Below are 22,811 nucleotides of genomic sequence, written 5' to 3'. Positions count from 1 at the left end.
TACGGAAACTAAGGACTACTTACCTGACACCATTCTGCTACTTACCTCACTGGAACTGGCTCGTCTCTTCTGGAACTTCTGGAACTCCTGGAACCGCTCCTCCTCTCCTCGGCGCTGTATTTACCTCCTGGATCTGTAAGCAAACAAAGAGACATTGTTACCACCTTCTTGCTACCGTCTGGATTTAGACTCGTACCCGAGACTCACCTAGTTCTCCTTCTCTTGTTGACTCTTCTACTGTATATAGTTTTCACCCTGTAAATAAATTCACTTACCTTTACATCCGCCTCCGTGTTTGGTCTTGGTTTCGCTCTCTGGACAGAATCCCCTGAGTTATGACAGGAGTCCCTACATCACTCATGAGTTCCCATTAAGCTGAGAAAGCACTTACTCTGAAATAGTAGCTAAAACGACCCAAGAAAAGCAATTATAAGGGCTGTAAACAGCTAATGTTTTGACAAATTAAAACAAACAAAAAAAAATTGGAGTGGGGAGGATCTACCTGAAAGCATCATAAAGACTGTGAAAAGGTCCACTGTGGTTTGAAAACACCCATTACTATGTTTTCCATCACTGCACTGAAAATGTGAAATGACATTATTTCCTGTCTGATAAATCTTAGAAAAATAAATTGCAAATAACTGGAGCAAAGTACAGCATTTTAAAGAATGGTTTAGTGTAGAAGTTGAACTGTGGCTGAACTTCAGCAGACTGCAGTGGACTAAAGCTCAGATGAATTACATGAAGCTACTGTGTCTTGACGTTTGGGGCTTAGTGAAAAAAAAAGAAGAAAATAAATAAATAAATAAAATTAACAGCCATAAAAAAAGATAGTTTCTCTGGATACTTGAGTCATATGGTCAGATGACCACTTTTTAAACAGAAGCTATGGTTATCAGGCAGAATAATAGAATATGACATATGATTTAGGAAGATCAAGCTTGAATTGGATTATTTTTGTTTTTACTCTGCATTTTCAGTAAATGTGCGTCACTGAACCAGTAAATGGAATGGCTCCTCTGGCTCACCCTCTATTTAGCATCCATACCAATAAACAGAGATGACTCTGTTTATGCATTTCTGTTGTGTGGCATCAACACACACCTCTCCTTGTCTTTTCTTGTGGTGCAAATAACCCTGCAGCAACAGGAAGGCCTGTTTACTCTGTCACTGTTTTTTGGTTTGCTTTTTATCTTTAGGATTTCCTCGTCTTCGTTTGGTACGATGAAGACACACGCTGGCGACAGATTAATCCGCGGACTGACGGCTGCTGTGGAAATCTAAATGTTGGACACATTCCTCACATTTCCCAACCGTATCGCCCCACAGCCACTATCAAATCGTGATGGGGTTGGGAAATGACCGACAATCCAAAGTCTTAGAATGTGTTTGGCATTAAAAGTCGGTCAGCTCACAAATACCTGAGAGGCGTACTGCAGAGACGACCGAGGCTTAGTTTCTCCAAACAACATGACAAGACACAAAGGCAAAGATAAGCCGCTGATGTTTCAGCCAATCCAGCCACTGGATTTGGCCCGTTTGAGGGATTGCCAGAAGAATGCTTTTATCATTCCCCAAAACATGACTGCAAGGATTTTCGGTGTCATGTGCGACAACCAGGAGAGCTCAAATTAGTTTATCCGTCCAGAATTGTTTTATTTTTAATCCTCTCCTTTGAGTCAGTATTGTTCATTCAAATGCATTCTAATAATATCTTGGAAGTGGGTATTAATAATATTAAAGGCATGTATGTCAAAGCCTTGACATGAAGGCACTCTGTGACTGTGAGCCTGCAGAGAGGGTGACTCTCCGGAGTTATTTAAAGAGATGAATGACTGGGTGTTTGTGTTCGACCTGCTAGGTAAAAAGTTCATGAGAATGGCAAACTATCTTAACTAAATTTATGACTCGGCCCCTCAATCTCTGTGGCGCCGTGTTTCGTAATGCTTGTTTTTACTGTGTGAGCCTTGTAAAATGAACGGCTCAGGATGTGTCAATAGCTTCAGTCTTTCACAAGTGTTCCAGACTGTGAAGCCACAGGGACTTTTTTCCACATTTTGGGGTAACAAATTCACAGATAAGGAGGCACGTCGACACGTGACCATAACGTAACCTCGCAAGGTTTCCAAAAATCCTTTCAAAAGACAATTTAGTAGGTTGAAAAATAGAAACTGGTTCAACTACGTAAGCAGGATTTCATTTTCTAGCTTTTGCAAGGCTCGGATATGGAGATAAGAGGCTCCAATCTACCTGCAATGGTAATTTACAATGCACAGACTCAAATTTTATTCATTATTCCTTAATTAGGTGCTCCCTACATAAGCTGAGAGCACAGAAGGCCCAACCAGAAAATCCTTTACTGATTAGTTGATTTATTATGTAACTGATATGTTGGGCTTATTGCATCAAAGGTCACCGACAGATCTTTTTCTCCTGAGGCTCTTGCTCAGTGGGGATCTGTTGACCCTGTGAACCTTTGACATGTCAGAGAAATTTATCTTTATTTTTCAACCTCACAAATATGGTGGTTCTTAATCTTTCCCTTCATCTTTTTCCCTGGAGCTCTATCTTCTCTTATGTCACACTGTAGCTCATCTGGGTCAGAGCACAAGCTTCCCACAGAAGCCTTTCCTTTCTGCCCTGAACTTGCATATGCCCACAGTAAATCCTCAATCTGACCCCGTCTCATATCGCAAAAGTAAAAAATAAAAAAATGACGCAGATTGCAGTCTGTATTACAGCAACAGACAGCTCTTCAGTCCGTCATCAGGTTGACTATATGAGCGCAGCAATAATTTATAGGTGGCGTTTGCAACAATAACCTTGAGTAAAATACTGCAGAGGAGGGAAAACACTTGAGTCTGACGCATCCAAGTCAGCACTGACTCACGACTACAAATGTGTGCATGATTGAAGACAGAAAAGTCTGTATTTTTTCATCAGATTTATCGTCGTCTTTTATTATTTCTAATCTTTATTATATTGAATGCACACTCACAAGTCCTATTTTGACTCCAATTCTGAGCCATAAATGAATACAGGCGTGTTTAATGAAAGGCATGCATACACAAACGGAGAGGTAATCATGAAGTAATGAAAAACAATTTGAAGAATTTTATCGCCTGCTGCATTCCTTGCCAGTTTTAAACTAAGATCATATTCAAATGATGGCGTTAGAGCCGTTTTAGCCAAACTTTGAAAATACCGTAACGCACAATGTCGCAGGAGATTTCACGCTACCTATTAGCGTTCAGAGTGTGTTAGTGTGAAAGACACTCGGCGACAACCAGCTCAATATCTGTAAAACCGACTGAGTTATAGCCATTTTTGTGTTTGCTAAAGTTGATTAGCTGTGGTGGCCATCTCAAATCAAGTTGACTCTAAAAGTTAAACAGGTGTAAGTGTACGTCCAAAGATTACTTACTGAAAGTGGTTCACAGGATATTTTGCTAACAGACAGACAGTGTTGACTCTATTACTTAATGGCAAAGTTTTGAACAAAGAAGTATGAGTTGGGGATGACTCTCAGCTACTACTACACAGACAGACAAGAGCAAAAACATTATTGCCCGCCTTTCTGTAGTGGGCAATAACAAAAGCATTGACAAGCCATTCCCAACCTAACCGGGAGCATAAGGCTTTAATGACACTGAGGCTGTTAAAATGTTTTGCACTTGTAGAAAACATTACAAGCCTGGGTGAAATTTAATAGCATCAAACACTGCTATGACACAAAGAGCTGTCTTTTACAAGTGAATACGTGGAGTTGGAAAATCAAAAGAATTCTGGAAAAGATCATTTTAAAAATTTAACAATTCAGTATGAACCACACTGCTGCATTTTTGGAATAAAACAACTGTACCTGCAGACAAACTCACTGTTTGCAATGAGACCAACGAGCAGAATCAGCGTGGAGACTGGACTGGAGTTTAAATTGTTAAAGAAAATATCCAACTTGGAGCGACAAGGCAGATGAACAGGTCTGGTGGCTTTGTATTTTTATCGCTTTCTGAAGAAATTAATTCCAGTTTCACCAACATATGCACGTTATATGGTGATAGAGGTCATTTAGGACCTCACAAAAGGAACTCACCTGTTTTAAAGATGATTCAAAGTTTAAGAATAAGAAAATACATGAAAAAACTTTAGGATTTTTAAAGGAGGCACTGTTGCCTTGTTGTGCCTTTAGCTCTTGTCACAATAAAACAAAAGCCTGTGACAAACAGCCTGACTTCTTATCTTTGGACAGAGATATGCACGCTGGTTGTTAGTATTTATGGAAATAAAAGTAATCTTGAATATATTACCAGTAGATGAATAATCATTTTTAATGAATGCAGGGAGTGGGATGTGGGATTGAGGTGCACTTTTCTCTCAGTAAAAAAGGAGCTCCTTAGAAAAAGAGGCTGAGAACCACTGGAGTAGAAAATGCAATCATTTAGCAATTAAAATCTTCTGAGGTAACCACTAAAATGTTTAGGTCTATTTAAAGAAAAATTAAAGAGTTTCTAATGTTGGAGTGGTCAGTAATGAAACTGATCTTTGCTGCTCAGAGTTTGAAGTTAATTAAATGTGCCTATGTGTGCGTGTGTTCATTTTTTGTCTGTTACCAAAATATCTCCTGAACCAGTAGATAGATGTCATTGAGACTCGGTGAGTAATCATCTGGATGAACACCTACAACTGATTAACTTCTAGAGTCAATCAGATTCAAGATGGCCACCACAGCTAATCAACCTTAGGGAACACTAAAATGGCTGTAAGTCAGTCAACTTTACAGACAGTTAGGTACGATTTGGTGTGGTAGCAGCGGAGAGTCATCCCTGTCACATGATCTGAGCCATAACAAATTGCACGTCATCTTATTTAAAGCTTTGGCACACAACACGGTGGGTCGTATGGATTCCTTTAAGGAATACTAGTTTCATTATAATAAAAAAATGGGTTTGATCAATTTGCAAATAAATACAACAGCTAGTTGTTATAGTTCAAATTTCCACTTCACTGCATATGAGATTTTACTTCCACATTTTTTTTTTAAAAATCCACATATGGATAACGAATAAACACATCCTTACCTTCACAGGTCACAGTTTTGCGCACAAAGTTTAGCTTGTGACTAGTTATACAGTTTTATCTTATCAATTATCCATAAGGAAAGAATTAACTTGATGCTGCTTTAAAAAGCCTCTAAAAAAGTCAAGTTGTAAAGTAATTTAAGTGTGCTTCAACTCCTATTACATTTCTCAAGGCTATAATTTGAAATTAGGGCCTCTCTGCCTGTTGAATACAAATAAACTCTTTCCGCATAATTACTTTGAGAAGACTTGTTGCAGTAATTAATGGCAAATTGAGAAATGCAGGAAACTCAGAGGGGAATAATTTAAGGAGCTACAGTGCAAACATTCTGCAAATCATTCAATAAATTCACCGTACCGCGGTTTTGTGCCTGCATAATTAGCATTACCTCCCTGTAAGGCTTTCACAGATTAAAGAAGGATGAACAAACATCACGTATCTTTGTTGGGTGGGTTGATGCCGGGGACGGGAGGTTGTTTATCTCATTTCACTCAGCTGTGTTTTACTGTTGTTGTGTGAGATACGTTAGACGAAACGAGGGATCGCGGACAAAACTCGCGAGTCTGACCCGTGGGACGCTCAGTCGACCCAAGGAATTTGATCACTGTTCTCAGATTTGGAGCAGGATGACACTGGAGGCAAATCAAGAGCAGGACATGTTTGGAACAACTAAACAGAAGTAGAGGAAGGCAGAAGACGAGCAGCATGTTCACAATTTCTGTCATCCCTGTCCTTAACTTCTCACTTGGAAAGAAAACATCCTGATAAGGTTTCATTAATCTGAGATTCAGGGATACAGATACGCAATAATTGTGATCATTGGTGCATTTTATAGGTCTTTTTTAGACCAAATTTTAATTTTGTAGACCAAAGAACAACAGCAGATTCACCTAAGTAAACTTTCTCTGGAAGCTGACAAGTATCAACCACAGAACTCGTGTAAAATCATGTTTTTAGCTCTTATTAGGTTTCACATCCAACGTAACAGGAGGCGTAACAGTCTTCAAAGACACAATGATCTCTCTGTAATTTATTGTATATTTGCTCTTTAGCAAACAGATGATCTTCTGTTGACCACCTAGTTGTTAGTTTCTATCAGTGGGGTTTTAGTCTTCTTGGGTTTTTTTAAAACATGTAAACTGCTCCACAGGACTGAGGGGATCTGCAGAACTGAATGATATTCCTGGGTTTGATCCCTGCATATGAGTCTTTTTCCATCGCCACAGTGAGGCTTGACTGCTCCTTTTAAAATTCACAACTGTAAGAAACCTGATATATGCTGCGCAGGGGTGCAAGAAGGCTTTACTGAAGCGAAATAAAAGAAAACTGAAAATATAAAATGGCAGTTTTATGTAAGTTGCAGTAAGTATAACTAGGATGTTGTAGTGGTGTAAAAAATGGTTCTCAGTGCTTTAAAAACAGATCTTTTATGTTTTATATTGTTTTTTTACAGTATATTTCGGTATTATCACTCAAACATTAACACAAAACTATATTTTACAGTTGGTTTTGAAAGCTATACCAAACTGCAGCTAACAATCCTTGTCCTTTAACATTTTTGATCCCTCTTTGTTGCATATCAGCTTATTGTGTGGAAGAGGTGAAATTGTGGATCAAAGTTGATAAATTGATTATACCACTCTGAGCTAGAAGCAGAATTAGGCTAGTGAATGAGTTGAAATAGGTGGCAAAGGTGGGGTGGCACATCACTTCTAACTATGAGTCTGCAAAACCAGCTTCTATCCATCCATCTAGTTTCTTTGGCTTATGTATAATTAGGTTGTGGAGGCGACAACCTAATTATAATTCAGGTCCAGGAGGAAAACCCAGACATCTGTCTCTCCAGAGACACTCTCCAGCTCCTCCTGGGGGTCCTAAAGCATTCCCAAACCAGAGAGGATATATAACCAGAGTGAGTTCAGGGTCTTCCCTGGGGTTTCCTCCCATAGAAACGTGTCTGGAAAAACCTCCAAAGGGAGGCATCCTGGACCCCCGAAGCACCTCAGCTGACTCTTTTTGATGCGAAGGAGCAACGAGTCTACATGAAGCTCTCCACAAATGATGGAGCTCCTGGTCTTATCTCTAAGGCTGATCACAGCCACCCTATAGAGGAATCTCATTTCACCACTTAGGATTTTGTTCTTTCAGCCATGATCCAAATCTCATGACCATAAGTGAGGGTTAGAATGTAAACAAAGCAGTAAATACAGACTTTTACCTTTTGGTTAAACTCTGTCTTCACTATGACACACCAGAGCAAAGTCCTCATTACAGCAGATGAGGTCCTGATCTGTCAGTCCATCTCCCGATTCATACACCACCCAGATATTGAAGCTCCCTGCTTTGAGGCATTTGACTTTTTTTCTGGTTGAGAACCATGACCTCAGAAGCTGACCCTCATCTCAGCCACTTCACACATGGCTGCAAACCACCCCAGTGCTTGCTGAAAGTCATGGCCCAAAGATGCCATCAGAACCACATCATCTGCAAAAAGCAGAAATGAGACTCTGAAGGTCCCAAACCAGACACACTCCTCTCTACAACTGCATCTTGAGATCCTGTCCATGATCACCACAAAATGGATCTGAGACAAGGGGCAGACCTTGTGAAGTCCAACCCTCACATTAAATAAGTAAGACTTTGTGCCGAGAATGTGGACATAGATTTCGCTTTGGTTTTCAGGGACCTGAAAGCCTTTCAAAGCAACCCAGGTATTCCATATTCCTACAGTGCCCTTACAAAATGCTTTGAGAGACACGGTCCTCTCCAGGTCCACTGCCATTGTTAGATTCCCGTGACCCCCCTCAGAAACTTCTCAAGGGTGAAGATCTGGTCCACTGTTCCATGATCTCCTCCTGAAGCTGAGATTTGAAAACCGGCTTGGTGTGTGTAAACACACACACACATCGAGCTGACTTTGATTATTCTGTGTAAGTTATCAAAGTGCAACAATAGAATCTTAATTACAACTTCTCTTTTTGTGCAGACAAGGTAAAACCAAATGAGCAAAGAGCTAATTATTATTTTAAGCTTCAGTATACTCACTTCACTATTATTGATTTGTTTGTATACGTTCAGACATCGTCTCAGGTTATTAAAGAAAGCAGAACTACGTCTGAGATGAAAAGTACACGCACACAAAAGAAAGTCATCTGGTTGCTAAGTTAATCTATCTTAGTAAACACAAAACTGGCTATAACTCCACAGAGAGCTGGATTGATAGACATAAAGCTAAACTTAGGTGTGGTTGTAGCTGAGATCACACAAGATCTTAGTTTAAAACTGTGCCATGTGAGGCAGTGGGCGATAAGCATTCCTTCAACGAATGCTACTTACTTAATTAAATTTTAAGCCTACAGCTGCCACAGGTGTTCATGCAGACAGCAGCAAAGATCCTGTAATTAATATTTCACCCAACTGTTGCTATCCTGCTGAGCCTGATGACAAGAAACAAAATGGAAGAAGAGATATTTTCATTGCTTTCCTTGTGTGTTTTTAGTACCTTGTTAACAATTTCTCCCTATGTTAACTTGTTACTTGATTGAAAACTATGCTGCAGGTAATCTGTTATTTGATGGCTATCAAAGGTCTTATTTGTGGACTGTAATATCTAAAATCAAAGTTGGAAACTGCAATCAACAGACCCCCACTCAACATTACTCAGTCCTTTGAAAATTGATGAAGAATCTAAGGTTGATGCTAACAAATGATTTGATTGCTGACTATCACAGGACAAAAAATAATAATGACAGCTCACTCTTTGTGCAAAACACACAGTCTTTCTTTCTTTCTTTCTTTTTTTCTTTTTTTTTTTTGAGTCTTACGTGGCGAAACATTTCTGGAGAAATAGAAGAGATATTTGGGGCAGGGGATGGTCACCACCTCTCCGATGTCAGCGCTGGGCCAGCAGGCGATCTTGTCCCACGTCCCACTGCAGCCTGACACAAACACAGACAGAAAGAGGACGGTTATCAAATGAAGGAGCACCGTAAAAATGAGGGTACAACAGAATGTTGCTCAGCTTTAGACTCTTTGGAACATTAATCCACTCCAGTGACAAACAGCAGCCTGATCACGGTGAAAGTGGAGTTTCCATGGCAGCCAAAACGTGAACGCTCGTATCAGCCGTCATAACAACCCCGGGTCCGTAACAGTGGAGAACCTGAGGCAGCATCCGTCCACCATGACTATTGAAACAGCTTCTCATCCTTTATTACACCCCGTTGTTAGAATTCAACAGATCACTGTGACTTTGTGACACACTTTCAGACCCACAGCTGCTCAACAATTTATCACATCAGAAAACTCACCTTGATATTTGCAAAACCACTCTGAGGATTCAGCAACATTCAAAACTATTGGACTCTTTACATTGCAAATGGTGATAAAGGTGGTTTAATGACTTTTGTGTTGAATGAAAATGAGCGGAATGACGTGTTGTGTGCTGTTGTGTATGCAGTGCCTCACTTAGGAACATGTAATTCCAAACCTATCAAGAATAAAACAACAGATTAGCAAATTGAGTTCATTATTGCATACTCACTGCTGTACTTTTTTCCAAATCAAATGTCATTTGTGTAAATGAATGATGATGAATTTGTTTTGTTTATGCAGCCGAGGACTGGCCTGTCTCACTCGCAGAGAGCTGGATTAATTGCATTTTGTGAGTCAGAGCAAAAGTTACCAGTTTGAGATGAACTCCAACTTCATTGATAATGAATGCGCAGAAATACTCCGTGCACAAGACAGCTCTTAAAGCAGTAGTTCTAATATTTTGCAGAAAGACTCTATAAAAACACTTTGAATAATTGACATCTTATCTTACCTGTTGTAGATAACTGATTCTGACAGGACTGATGAGGTAACGGCTAGTCTGAGTGGAGCCAAGACTAAAGATGATTGTTGTCTTAAATATATATATATATATATATGCTAAAATCAACATAATTTTAGTTTTTAGTTTTAGAAATACTATGATATTTTTTATAACTGCGTCCCAGGCAGCACAGGAAGTGCTACAGCTGGCTGCTGCTGCTGCTTTTACTTGCAACCCCCCTCCCCCCACCGAATTCTACATAAATAATTGTGTAATGCAAAACTGACAATGATGTAAAAGTTTATAATAAAGCATTTGCTGGAGCCAAAATAACCTTTTTAAGATTGGAGTTGTTTCAGGACGACGGCAGTCTACTTTGGTTTTGACCCACCGGAACAGAAACACACAGGAATGGTCACAGACTGTACTGGGCAAGACTGATTGCCGCCATCTCGTTATTTGTTATGTGTGTCCCTCTCTACTGTTTATATGTCAAAGTCACACATTGTTAACACCTCATACGGGCTGTATTCTGTGTCATCAGTCCAAACACACACACACCTATATATATATATATATACCCTTATTTTACTTAAACGTATATCATCCATATTGTGAAAACAAGGGACAAGAGTATTCTGTAATGAGACGCCCAACAAGCCCAGTCAGCACCAAAACACTGTTACTATACTCATGGATCAAACATTAGGCCTAAAGATAAATGTATTACTCAGTTCTTTGAGGAGTTGGTTCTGATAATTATAACAACTGAAGGCAAATCACTGGGCTTCTTGGCTGAGTGTAGTTTCTCCTTCAGATACAGTGTTTATGATCTGCTGCCATACTGGCAGTAACTAAGGACACCACATAGCACCTACCAAGATGGCGGCATGAACTCTAATCTCATTATCAATAGACTGCGCTGTGGTTGGTTCCAGTGTATTGCTGTTTCAATGTTTCTGCCCTGTTCAGACTAGGTGTTAGCTCATCAATTATCACTTTAAGGTAAAGTTGAAAATGGTTTGGGTCTCTTACAAAGAGATTGATCGAAGTATTAAAAAGCTGTATATTAAATTAAGATGACTTTTGTTTATAAATGTAACTTAAATATTTGTTTTATAATCAGGTAAAATGAAAGTGTCCAAACTGTGCATAAAAAATGCTGGAATAAAGTGGAAAACTTGGTTCAATGATTCCAGGAATGATTTTACATGAGGTCTTTTTGACAGCGTTTGTTGTCTTTAGAGCTTGTTGTGTCAATCGTAAAAACCTGGTTCTGAGATTTGCAAAACACTGTAAGACAAAATAAGAGCGGCTACCAAAATAAAAGAACAACACACACAAAGACACAATACCTGCATACCTGTTGTTCTGTTTTCAATCTGAGCCTCACACGTGCTCCTCTCCCTGTTTATTTCCAGAATCAGGTCACACATCTGACTCTGCGCTGCAAACACCTGTGGACACAAAATGTCATGTTGCTCCTTTAAACAAATTCTACCCAACTCTGTGCAGCACAGTGTAAACCTGCAGGAGTCTGTGTGGATGCAAATGTTTGGGCACCAGTTGGAGAAGTAAACACAACTTCTGAACTCATGGGATGAAAAAAAATGAAAAAAATTCTACACATTATGCAAAACTATGACGTTTTATCTTTGAAACTTTTATGTTACCTATATTAACTCCGGCTAAGTAAGCTGTTGGGCAGTTTTTGGTTATTTGTCAGTTTTATGGCAGTATGAGGCCACATTTGCATAACATGTCACCACACAGACCTTTTTATGTCAGTCTGCATTAGAAGGCATGATGTTTATTCCAGTGTTACCTAAATAATCACCTGATCGCGCCTCCTTAGAGGAGCTTTGCTTTTTATTCTTTAGGCATCCTTATCTCCTGCAGGAGGGTGTTTGAAGCTGATTCATGAGGCACACGCTACAGAATCCACTGATCTCAAGTGGCGCAATCTTTGCTATGATTGTTTTTACACAGCACATGTTGTTCATGAATGGAACATGTGCAAAAGATCCAAACACATTACTTGTAAACCCACGGGATTTTCACCAACTCTTTGCCCGGTGATTTATTGCTCTAACTTAGCCGGATCAGTCTATTCTCTGTGGGCATGAATCAGGCTGGAGTTACGTGGCTACTGTTAGCCACAAAATGAACCTGTGCAACTTTAGCTGCTCTGGCGACTCCCTTTACTTATATGGACAGTGATGGATCACAGTTGCCTTAAGTTGACATGATAATTAGGACGATGATCTCACTTTTAGGGAGTATAGCCTCCTTCACTTGATTTTCATCACAGGAGCTGAAACAATCTGGAGGAGCTCCTTTACAGAGAGATTTGACCTCCAGCAGGAGACAGTAAAATGCACGAGGAGCATAGAGACCAAAGAGACTGCAGTTCCCATGGCATCCTGCTTGGAGACGTCTTTTCTCCTTAACCTTGGACATGCAAAGTATGTGTAAAAAAAAAGAACTTTCTCCAATAAATAAATAAAAACCCAAATAACCATTTTATTTGGTTGCAGTTTGTCATTTATTGCTACTTGAGGTGAGAACAGTTTTGAAAATTTAAAGGGAAAGTCAAGTTCTGCTGATGTTGAGTGGATCCAGATGCTCATCAGGGCACGTTGGTGCGCCCTGCATCCAGACCAGACCCACTCAGATTTACGCACAGTTCACAGCTAGAAGGGTTTACTAAATCAGCCTGACGGTGCCCCACCCCCAAAATATCATCTGTGCCATCAACTCTGAGAACGATCAAGAGTTCAAGTCACGAGAAAACTCAGTGTTTGGATACTCACGGGCTTCAGCAGCAGGCAGGAGAAGAAGAGACAAATACCTCCCGAAAACTGCATCATCCTTTGAATTCAGTCAAACGATTAAGAAGATGAAGTACAAAGTCAGGGAGAATCCGAGGCGGATTGATCGGCTCCCTGCGGTTTCTCCGCGCGTCCTGCGCTCTCGGTGTGTGGAGAGAGCTGCTCCGCGCCACAAGTCCTCCTCCTCCTCCTCCTCCCACCCCAGCATTACCTTGAACGGCCAACAAGTAACCAATCAAAGAGCATCCGTACGTCAGCAGGTGATGGTGCACAAAAAAATGTTAAAAATCATAAAAGAAAACTCTCAAAAACTCAAAACATGCGCCACAGACGTCTGTAGAACTGTATTAAGTCAAGTCAAGTTTATTTGTATAGCACATTTCAGCAACAAGGCAGTTCAAAATCCTTTACATCATAAAAACACACAAATAAAAAGTCATGAAAACAACAGACAGTCACCAATTGAGAAGCCAGAAGCAAACAATAAATTTTGTTGAGTGCCATCATCAAAATCATCCAAACACATCAAATATGTTGGTCAATGTTCCATTTATTACGGCTCAAAAGCAACTCTAAACAGGTAGGCTTTTAGCCTTGATTTAAAGGAACTCCATGTTTCAGCTGTTTTGCAGTTTTCTGGAAGTTTGTTCCAGATTTGTGGTGCATAGAAGCTGAATGCTGAAGTCTGCATCCCCAGAACCAGAAAACCTGAGTGGTCTGGAAGGTTAATACAACAACAGCAGAGTGGAGCCAAGACTAAAGATTAATGTGTTGTGGTGCTAAGCCATTCTGTGATTTATAAACTAGCAGAAGTATTTTAAAGTCTATTCTCTGAGCTACAAGGAGCCAGTGGAAGGATTTTAGAACTGGGCTGATGTTGGTGTTCGTGATTTGACAACTTTTATCAAAAAGTCTGCATATTTTATCCACACACTAAAAACTGCTGGGTTATTTTAATAACTCAGCTGCTAGGTTAAAGCCTGGTTTGACCAAATATTGGGTCAAAAAGTTTGGTTGGAGAAGAGCTGTGTCTTTGTGCCATTTTGAGCCAAGAGTTGACCAAACTGGGCGTGGCTTTAAGATGTAATAAGTAAAGGTTAGACAGAAAAAAACAAGATGTTTACCCTGGTTAGCTTTAATAACAACTTTATTTTGCGCGAAACAGTGAGTTTGTTTGCCAAAAAAAGCATTAGTTAGGGCTAATTAGCTGATGCTAAAAGCGGTTAGCACCAGCTCAAGTTGTAATTATCTAATGGATGGATGGCAGATTTTAGGTTGTTCTTTTTAACTCAGTTATTTAGTAGCTCTGGTTTAACAAATGAGTCATTTGTCCTCATTTTATGGGTGATATTAGTATTTATTTTCAAAGAACTGATTTAGTCTGGTCCAGCACGGCTCATAAACAGGATAATTCAGTAAACTGGCTCTTTTTAAGCATAAACTAAATATCTGAATACTTCCACATGGAATCACTTTGATTTGAATCATTAATTACCCCCTTAGGATGATTGCTGTTTTATTTTTATCTGTCATACGTCTTTGGGGAGCATTTTGTTAGGATGGTAACCTAAAGAAGCCAAACACAATCTTCTCATGACTTCAGCTGAATCTCCTGGATTTAAACGGTTTAGGAAGACCACGACCGTCCACATCTTTTCGGTTTCAGAGCTAATTTAAGTTCAGATTTATTCCTACAGCTCAAAATCTAAACACAGTTCCATATTTTTCCATCGTTATGAACACAAAACAGATGATTTCACTGGAGTAAGGCCTCTGAGGTTGTAATCAAACAGTCCTGCTAAGTGTATGCACACAACAGAAACATTTTCCATGTTCTGATTAAAACCTCATGGAGGGACAATGTGAAGTAAACAGGCAAAATCCGACCTGTGGGCCAAAAGTGGCCTTTGGACAACTCCATCCGGTCCTTATCCTCGAAGAAAAACAAATCCTAAATCCATTTTAATTATTTAATGCCCATTATCATTACTGTAAGCAAAATACCAGCATGAAGACAATAATGAAACTCTCAGAAAATAATCATTGGATGTAAATCTGTAAGTGATTAACATTTGGGGTCAACTTGATCCAAGACATCTGCCACGGCTCAAATGGTCAAAGCTCAGCCAGTTTTACAGATGTTGAGCTAAAATTTGGTGCGATAGTAGCTGAAGGTCATCCCAAACACATATCCCCCTGTGTGCTTACAGATCTTTGTTTAAAGCTTTGTCATAAGATGCGGCGGGCGATATGCATTCTTTCAAGAAATGCTCTTTTCATTGTGAGAAGGATTAGTTTTACAGGCAGCCTTATGTTTGATGGAGAAGACCAGTCTGTTTTGATCAGTCACATATTTACATTATTAATTTGTCATAACTGGGAAAAAAAACGAGCAAGGTTTTATCTGAATGTGTAATTTTGAAAAGATGGATGAGGACTCCATGGTGTTCCTTTTGATACCTTTGACTAAATGACCCTCTGGAGGGGGAAAAAAATAAAAATGTCAGCACGCAGATGAACCATCTGGTTACAGGTCGGCTAGAGGCCAAGTTGGCACTAATGTGTTTAAACTAAGAATTTAAAAAAAATAATCTGCATATTTATGTGAAAGTGGAGAATCTAGCTCATAATTACAGTAATCAAAAGTAATGTTGGGAGGCTGAAGATAGTTTTTGTGGGCTGCAAAGACCTGCCGCTGCAGAAAACCTGCAGCATTTGTCACTTATCATCCATCGCCTGTGCACACAGTGATGAAAAAATGCCACTTATTTACCAACCATCAGGATACTGGATTATAAGGAAAGGCCTTGGATGCACTAATGCTTTAACATGTGCACTCTGACTGTAGCTCACAGCCTGTTGGAAGCTTTAATTCATGTCAGAATAAAAGTTACCATGGGGCTTTCTGAGTTCTGCACATCAAAGCTTGTGAAATCTCACAAGATAAACTCTAAATTTCTCAATGATTTGATGTTTTCTGATTTCATTGCTCGAGCTGTAGTCTCCAAACTGTCTTTAAACTTTCAGAAGTGGTTTATTTAATGGAGATTCAATATGGTTTTAATTTTAATCATAATGGTATTAATGTACAGACTCAATTTTCAGAAATGTTAAAAAAATGTATAAAGTGGGAAAAAAAAAACATCGACCTCGTAAAATGTTGATTAATTTGAACCTTTACTAACCAAACAAAGATGCAAACTAAAAAAATACTCTAATTTTCTTTACAGTTTTCACTCATTTGGAATTTGATTACATCATTGCCTGCAGTTTTGTAAAAGGAGTTTGCGCTCCGTTTTTAAGCTGCGCAGCCATCTGTAGTCGGCTAATTCTCCTGTTTATCTTGTAAAGTTAAATAAATAAGACACACACAGCCCTGCTGTAGAAACCTCAGGCCTTCTGGAAAAGATATCACTCCTAAACCTCCACAATATTTCAATATATGCCTGTGCATAAATAATATATCCACATGTCTGCAGGTCAGCACCAACAACATTGATGTATCATCAGACCGTGTTTATTATCACCCTCCGCCAAAAGCAAAAGTGGAGCAAAAAAAAAAGTTTTTACCTGTGTCTGTGTGTGTTAAATAGTCCTTCTGGTCGCAAAATAGCTCATGAATCACTGTACATAATGTGATGAAACATCTATAACTGATTAACGTTTGGAGTCAGTCCAATTCAAGATGGCTGCTGCAGCTATTCAACCATAGCCTACACTAAAATGGCCATATTTCAGTGAATTTCACAGATACTGAGCTAAAACTTGGGATGATAGTAGCTGACAGTCATCCTCAACTCATACTCCAAGTGTTAACAGATCATGCGAGATATTGCTGTGTCACATCAGACTGCGCTCCATCATTTCTCAAGATGAGATGAGCTTAGTCTAAAACTCTAAAACCCTGGCGTGAAGGGCAGAGTGTGTCATGCATTCCTCCAAGAAATGCTAGGCCTTTTTATTCTGACATGATGTTGTGTTTGGACAGAGTTGATTTATAGCTCACTGTTGGCATAATCTCGATCATATAATGATCTGGCAGCAAACTGTGTTGGTTTCCCAAGCTAAACCATGTGGTTACAATGATCAGAGTGATCTAACAGTTTCTCATATGAATCAAACTGGACTCTTCAGCTTTCGCTTTTACTCACTGAGATTTTCACAGACACCCAGAACTATAAACACTCCTTTCATTAATATTAAATGCAGTTTAATGCATGTTTACCATAAACTCTGTCTCAAGGAGCTGCATGGTTGAAGGTTCCTGTCTAATCTGATACTTATTTTTTGTCCCTTCCTGGTAAAAACAAACCTTCTCACACGAAAATCAGAGGCCTTCCAGTTTTGCACCATTAACACAATTTACTACCACCCTAAACCTGATAACAAGCAGAGCAGAATGTAACCCTAATCAGATGCAAATGACTTATTAAAGCACGAACTGTTCAAAATGAATATGGGGATTACTCATGGCAGGTAATTGCTGTGTAAATTGTAGGCTTAACAGGCAAGGTGAAATATGACTGCCTCCTGAGCAGCAGCCCACAGGGCCCATGAAGAGGCTTTTACAGGAGGCTGGGCTGACCTCCGAGCTGCCGGCAGCACTCTGGACACTTTACCACGGGCAGGGATGGTAATTAGAAAGATGCATCAAACTCATTAAGCAGAAGCGAAGAACGGAGACTTAAATCATCTTCCCAACAGGGAAACCGAAAGCAGCATAAACGTGATTAAGAGCGAGTTCATGTGTTTGCTTTAATGACTGATGGATGAGTGAGTCCATAAATCCTGGAAATAAAAAAAAAAAAATTAAAATCTGTTTCACTGTTGCAATCCCAAACATGTCAAATATGCGTTTTCTTAAGCGACATTGTGGGTTTTCTTTGAGCCTTCTGACATTTGAATGTTCTCACCTCATCATTTGAAGCAGGAGGCCTCGGCTGTGTGCGTGCACGTAGCTCAGAGCAACATGAGCGGCGTCACAGGTTCAAACTCTAACGCAGAAGTCACAAGAGCGTGCGTGGTTTTCTGCTTCTTCCAAAGAGCAGAGAAATGCTTCAACGCGACCAGTCAGATCTGTTGCTACGAGGCTCTTTCATCCATCTGCTCTCACGCACTCAGGCAGGAACAAAAGAAAAAAACAAGAACCTGGTGGATACCTTTTTAAAAAATGTGAGAGGATTTGTAGCTTTGAAGTCCAGGAGAGAGGATTGCAGGATTTGTTACAAAAAGACAAAATATTATTCTGCTTAAATTTATTGCTCTGTCTCGTCTGAATCCTTCAGTAAATCCTGTTCTTTTCTGCACAGATGTTCTGTTTTCCACACAGGTAACATACTGGCTTTATACGTACTAGTGCTCTCTGGCCCTCAGAGGGCTTTGTTTCCTGCAGACTCGCCTCACTGAGGTTGTGTAATCTGCTTTATCGAAAGACCTTGCAACAACTGGCAGACTGACGTCATTTCTGTGAATACCACTTTTCCTTTCAGTAAATTGTCAAGGCCCAACATCCTGAACAGTAAGGCAGCAACACCTGAACTGTGGTGAGATGTAATAAAGTGACAAAAAGGGGCTTTGAAAGAAGGAATTACTTTACTTAGTGACATGTTATCCCTGGCTTCTTGTCTCCCACACAGTATTAGGGCTGCAGAGTCAGAGATATCCGTAAAGATTGGCTTCTCCTTCAATAGATATCAATACAGCAAATTTAAAACCATCATTTTAATAATATTGTGGTGTCATGTTAGGTGTAAATAAAGCAAAATGCAATGATTTGCAAATCTCATAACTTCATATTTTATTTGCAAAGTAACCATATTAAAGAAATTGTACCATTTTATGTAAAAAAAAATGAATAAAATAAAACAACATCCTAACTTTTTTTGAAATGGAGTTGCACATTTTCACTCAGAACAACCTTCTTATGTGACTGGAAAGCAAAAGGGCTGTAAAAAACAACGTGAAGTTTGCATTCAGACAAGAGGGAAAACTACTGACGCACATTTAAAACAGGTGCGTGCTCATGATGTTTACCGAGGGACACAAAGAGAAGATTCAAATAAAAAAAAGGAAGCTGGCTGAGCCTGCGACACTTTCTGATTTACGAGCGCGTCGCTTTAGTCACCACAGACCTGCCTGAGTGCAACACATTTGGAGGATTAGCTGATGATGGCGGTGCTGACCTGGAACTCTTCAAGGGCAATCCCAGGAGGGAGAGAGTTAACCAGAAACAGGCAACAAGCACCAGGAACTCAAACTTTATTACAATTTATCAACTGGAATTGGAGGCCAACTAATTTTCTTCTGTTTTTGATTTTTTTTGTAGAACGTCACAGTTTTCTTGAGCTGCAGGACGAAATTTGTATGAGCAAAGAAAAGAGAGGAAGAGACATGATTCCTATTAACCTTTCAAACCTAGACTCCACTGATGAAGATGAAATAAAGAGTTGTTTCAGGTTATATAGAGGAGGAAAGAGCAACCAGTGAAGCCCTCCTTAAAACTATAAAGGCCAAGAGATTTCATCTTTTGTAGGCCCATCATTTAGTAGAGATTGTAAATGATACATAATTCAAAATAAATATTTATGATGATCAAACGAAATCCTAAAATGGTTTAATATTCAAATCTTTATACCATCTTTATACATCTTGAGAGCACCTATACAAAATGATTGACTTCAAATGATGTCATTTCTATTCATAATAAAGTGCACAATTCAGCAGAAATCAAGGTAGGACTGCAGAAACTGTCTATTCTTTGTCTATGACTAACTAAAGAATCTGAGCTGAATTTATCAAATAAAGGTTATTTGTGTTCAGAGTGGAAGCCGAGGTTGCCATGGTGAGTAAAAGTGCAGTATTCAGTCACAATCGGGCTCTAAAGTCACTCAGTCTCGAAAAGCTGCCATTAAGAAAAGGATTTGTAACTCCTAATTACAGCCATGAGCGCCGTAAGGCTTTTAGGTACTCAGCTGTGTGACTTTTGAACCTACAGAGGACTTTAATACATAGTCATTTTGGGGTGCCAAAAGTGGCATATTTTTCAAAATAATAATAAAAAAATAAAAGTAGAATTGTTACCTTGAAAAACTACAATGTGAAATTCATGATTATTCTGTAAACAGTCCAGTGGTTCTGTGAAAAGTCAGCGCAGCCAATGAAGTAGATATTTCTCCTCCGCATAGTAGACAAAAATCAGAAAAAATAGCATTTTGAATTTTCACTAGAGCAGTCTGACTAAAAATTTAAATCATTTTAGCCTCTCTCACTAATCTGCATGGCAAGGGTTGACAGATTGGAACAGAAGATATAAGTACAGTCTTGCATCTTTTCTTTAGACCTATTCCATATTTGCAGGTACTGTATCGCCTGATTGACCTCTGCGGACTTTGATGAGAATAGATTGCCCGTTTCAGTGTCCCAGAATGAATTATGACTCAGTCCAAAAAGCATTTCAGCCATGTGTGGAACCTTGTGGTTATGTGTAGAGAAATGTTCCTGTTTCTGTATTGATTGGAATCCTTTTCAGATACACAACAAGCCAAAACTACTTAGTTTTGTTTTATTTTGAAATAGTGAGTTTTATTTACTTTTTTGTTGTTTATTTGTTTGTTTTCTTTTTAAAAAAGAACCTTACAAAATAGAGGAAATAACTGTTAAATTAAAAGAATAAAATAAAAAATATCGTGTTTGCTCGTACATTGCTGCCATCTAGCGGACAAACATGAAAACGCTGCTTTATTTCTATTGGTTCAATAAATGTGACGTCATGAGGGAAACAAGGAAGTAAAAATAATAACTGAAGTTTTGTTTCGTTTTATGTGCATAAACCAGGTAACTGTGACAGCTTTACTTACCAGGTAGGGTTTGTTTAACTTTTTTTTCCATTTTGTATTCATATTACAGTTTTATAAATTAATTACCAACATTTTATTTTTACAATATCAGCCAATATCAGGTTCCTCCTTCCTTACAGTAAATAATAATCTGTTTCACCTTTCGCCCAGACATGGGCGACTCTTCTATAAACCCTCTGGTTCTGATCGGTGTCGGGTCCAGCTTTGCCTTCTCTGGTCTGTTTTATCAGCTGTACCAGGAAAAGAAAAAGGAGTTGAAAAAGCTGAAGGCAGGTTCATCATTACAATAAATTTTCCAAATAGCTGTTGCTTTATGAAGACTTAAAGTGTTCCTTCCCATTTCAGGAAATACCCGTTTTCAAACCAGATCAGCATTTTGTTAAAGTACTGAACTCAACTCCCCACAAGCGGATCCAGTATGTTGCTGTTGAAGGTACAGACCTATTTAAAGACTTTTAGTATCTTATTTTATAAATAAACTCAGTCATAGAGGTTACTGGAAGACTTTCACTTTTGTTTTTGTCGTTTTAGGTGTGGTTCAGGCTGATGTTGAGCCTCTGGCCAGTCAGTTTGTTCCTCGATGCTTTGGTGTAATTCAGAAGATTGCCATGGAGGAGCAGTGGAAATACTTTAACTATGTCACCAAGACTTGGTAGATCCAACTCAAAGACACCCAGATTTATTGCTTATGAATGTGCCAGTCTGCTCATACAGTTCTTATTTCAGGAACTCTCGAACAGTAAACAAGAAAGAAACCAACAACTCTGTGCCCTTCAGTCTGGTCAGCCCTGGATCCTACATGCCCGATGTTTATGTGAGAGTCCAAAGCCCCCTGGAGGCCTCGGGGTGCTTCCTGGAGAGGGTTCATTTCAAAGTGAGACGAGCCGAGGAGGGCGTGGTGGATGTCGTGTTGCAGGGTCTGAGCGGTGAGAAACCTGTTGCGATGGTGCAGAGCGAGGAGATGCTGCGGGTGGGGAGCAGCCTGACGGGGTTTGGGGAGGTGGTGCTGGAGGGAGGCCAGGTCGTGAGGCTGCAGGCCCCGCAGGACGGCCGCAAGTACATCCTGGTGCCCAGCGACTACAGGAGCTTCATGGACAGACACGAAGCTTCAGCCAGCATGTGGAAGAAGCTGACTGCTGTAACTGGGATCACCGGAGCCTCTCTTCTCGCCGGACTCGTCTACAACGTTATCGGAAAGCAGGACGACAAGTCGAAGTAGGCGGGACGCTGCAGGTTAAAATCCACAAAGGTTGTGCCCACTTGGGTTACCGCTCTGACTCAGGTTTCTTCTAAAAAAATTTCCACCTAATTTATGTTTGGATTTGTTTCACAGGAAGCATCTCGTTTTAGTACAGGATGCGTCAAAATCACCTGGAAGCATGTGCTGATTTCCATGAAAACAACAGTATTTTATGTAAAGTAGAGAATGTGAATCTATTCACAACTCTGAAACTGCAGACTTTTCAAAAAGCAAAACTGATCTTTAAACAATCCTGGGGGTTGGGGGGGGGAGGCATAAATACCAAAACTAGAACTATTTTGGAATCAAACAAACCGGAAAGCATCAAACTTGAAAAACACATTGTGGTTTCTGGGATCGTTTGATTAAATCTTTGCAGTATTTTGTCCATCTGAGCCACTGCACCGAATGGACCACTTCAGTAAGTTTATATTCAGTAAGCATTAAGACTAAAGACACAAGCTGCTTAGAAACTAATGAATAAAACTGAACTCTGGTTTAATGTGAAAATGTTTGTGGGGCTTCTGCTGTCACTGAGGAACCTGTAAAACTTAAGTTTTAAACACAATCTGATGCAAGAATTCACCTCAGAAAGGAATTTTTTTGTTTTTAATCAAAATAATGTCATTTTAGTAATAAGAATCCATCTTTATCTGTTTAGTTAAAATCCATCTGCTGTGAAACTTTAAAGAAATCTGAACTTGTTCTTCTCTTTTAAAGACTTTTACTGTTAATCTGCTTGAATTTCACTGAAGTGTTATCACACTGGTACTAAATGTCCAGTAATTTTGCTCAAACTGGACAGTTTTAATTAAATTCACCGAACAGTCTTCTACCTCTTCAAGTCATTGCCTTTGACCGAGTTGTATTTTATGTCTGTGCACAACCAGTGCTCAGAATATACAAAAAATAGACGATTTGTTTTTTAAAAGGTGGTGGTTTTTAAATCTGTGACATTTTAACGTAATAAAGCTAATGTGTCTTGATGT

At 39.4% G+C, this 22,811-nt stretch overlaps 2 protein-coding genes across 3 annotated transcripts in view; one reads left to right on the top strand and one right to left on the bottom strand.

The window, feature by feature from the left end:
- The window catches only part of LOC108238634 (vasoactive intestinal polypeptide receptor-like), a 31,036-nt gene extending 18,146 nt beyond the window's left edge, over positions 1-12,890 (bottom strand). For both annotated transcript variants that reach the window (XM_017420849.3, XM_025006917.2), the window contains exons 1-3: positions 12,709-12,890; positions 11,259-11,352; positions 8,904-9,017 (exon numbers count right to left, since the gene is read on the bottom strand). In XM_017420849.3, the coding sequence (XP_017276338.1) occupies positions 8,904-9,017; positions 11,259-11,352; positions 12,709-12,765 (265 nt within the window). In that variant the 5' untranslated portion in view covers positions 12,766-12,890. The remainder of the gene's footprint in view (positions 1-8,903; positions 9,018-11,258; positions 11,353-12,708) is intronic.
- A 7,610-nt stretch (positions 12,891-20,500) lies between these two features.
- Positions 20,501-22,808, top strand: LOC108238614 (mitochondrial ubiquitin ligase activator of nfkb 1-A). Its single transcript, XM_017420817.3, has 5 exons — positions 20,501-20,585; positions 20,733-20,851; positions 20,928-21,015; positions 21,114-21,234; positions 21,309-22,808. Exons 2-5 carry the CDS (start codon positions 20,735-20,737, stop codon positions 21,799-21,801), a joined length of 819 nt encoding a protein of 272 aa, XP_017276306.1. The 5' UTR covers positions 20,501-20,585; positions 20,733-20,734; the 3' UTR covers positions 21,802-22,808.
- The last annotated feature ends 3 nt before the right edge of the window (positions 22,809-22,811 follow it).

This window comes from Kryptolebias marmoratus, linkage group LG20 (genome assembly GCF_001649575.2).
Source record: "Kryptolebias marmoratus isolate JLee-2015 linkage group LG20, ASM164957v2, whole genome shotgun sequence".
In the NCBI taxonomy this organism is placed as follows: domain Eukaryota; kingdom Metazoa; phylum Chordata; class Actinopteri; order Cyprinodontiformes; family Rivulidae; genus Kryptolebias; species Kryptolebias marmoratus.
This window is presented reverse-complemented; position numbering and strand designations above follow the sequence as displayed.

Bases quoted from the DNA above. Each gene is read 5' to 3' on its own strand.
- LOC108238614 (XM_017420817.3), top strand. From the start codon at position 20,735: ATGGGCGACTCTTCTATAAACCCTCTGGTTCTGATCGGTGTCGGGTCC. The intron at 20,852-20,927 runs GCAGGTTCATCA...TTCCCATTTCAG, and splicing joins AGGAGTTGAAAAAGCTGAAG to GAAATACCCGTTTTCAAACC. The intron at 21,016-21,113 runs GTACAGACCTAT...TTGTCGTTTTAG, and splicing joins CCAGTATGTTGCTGTTGAAG to GTGTGGTTCAGGCTGATGTT.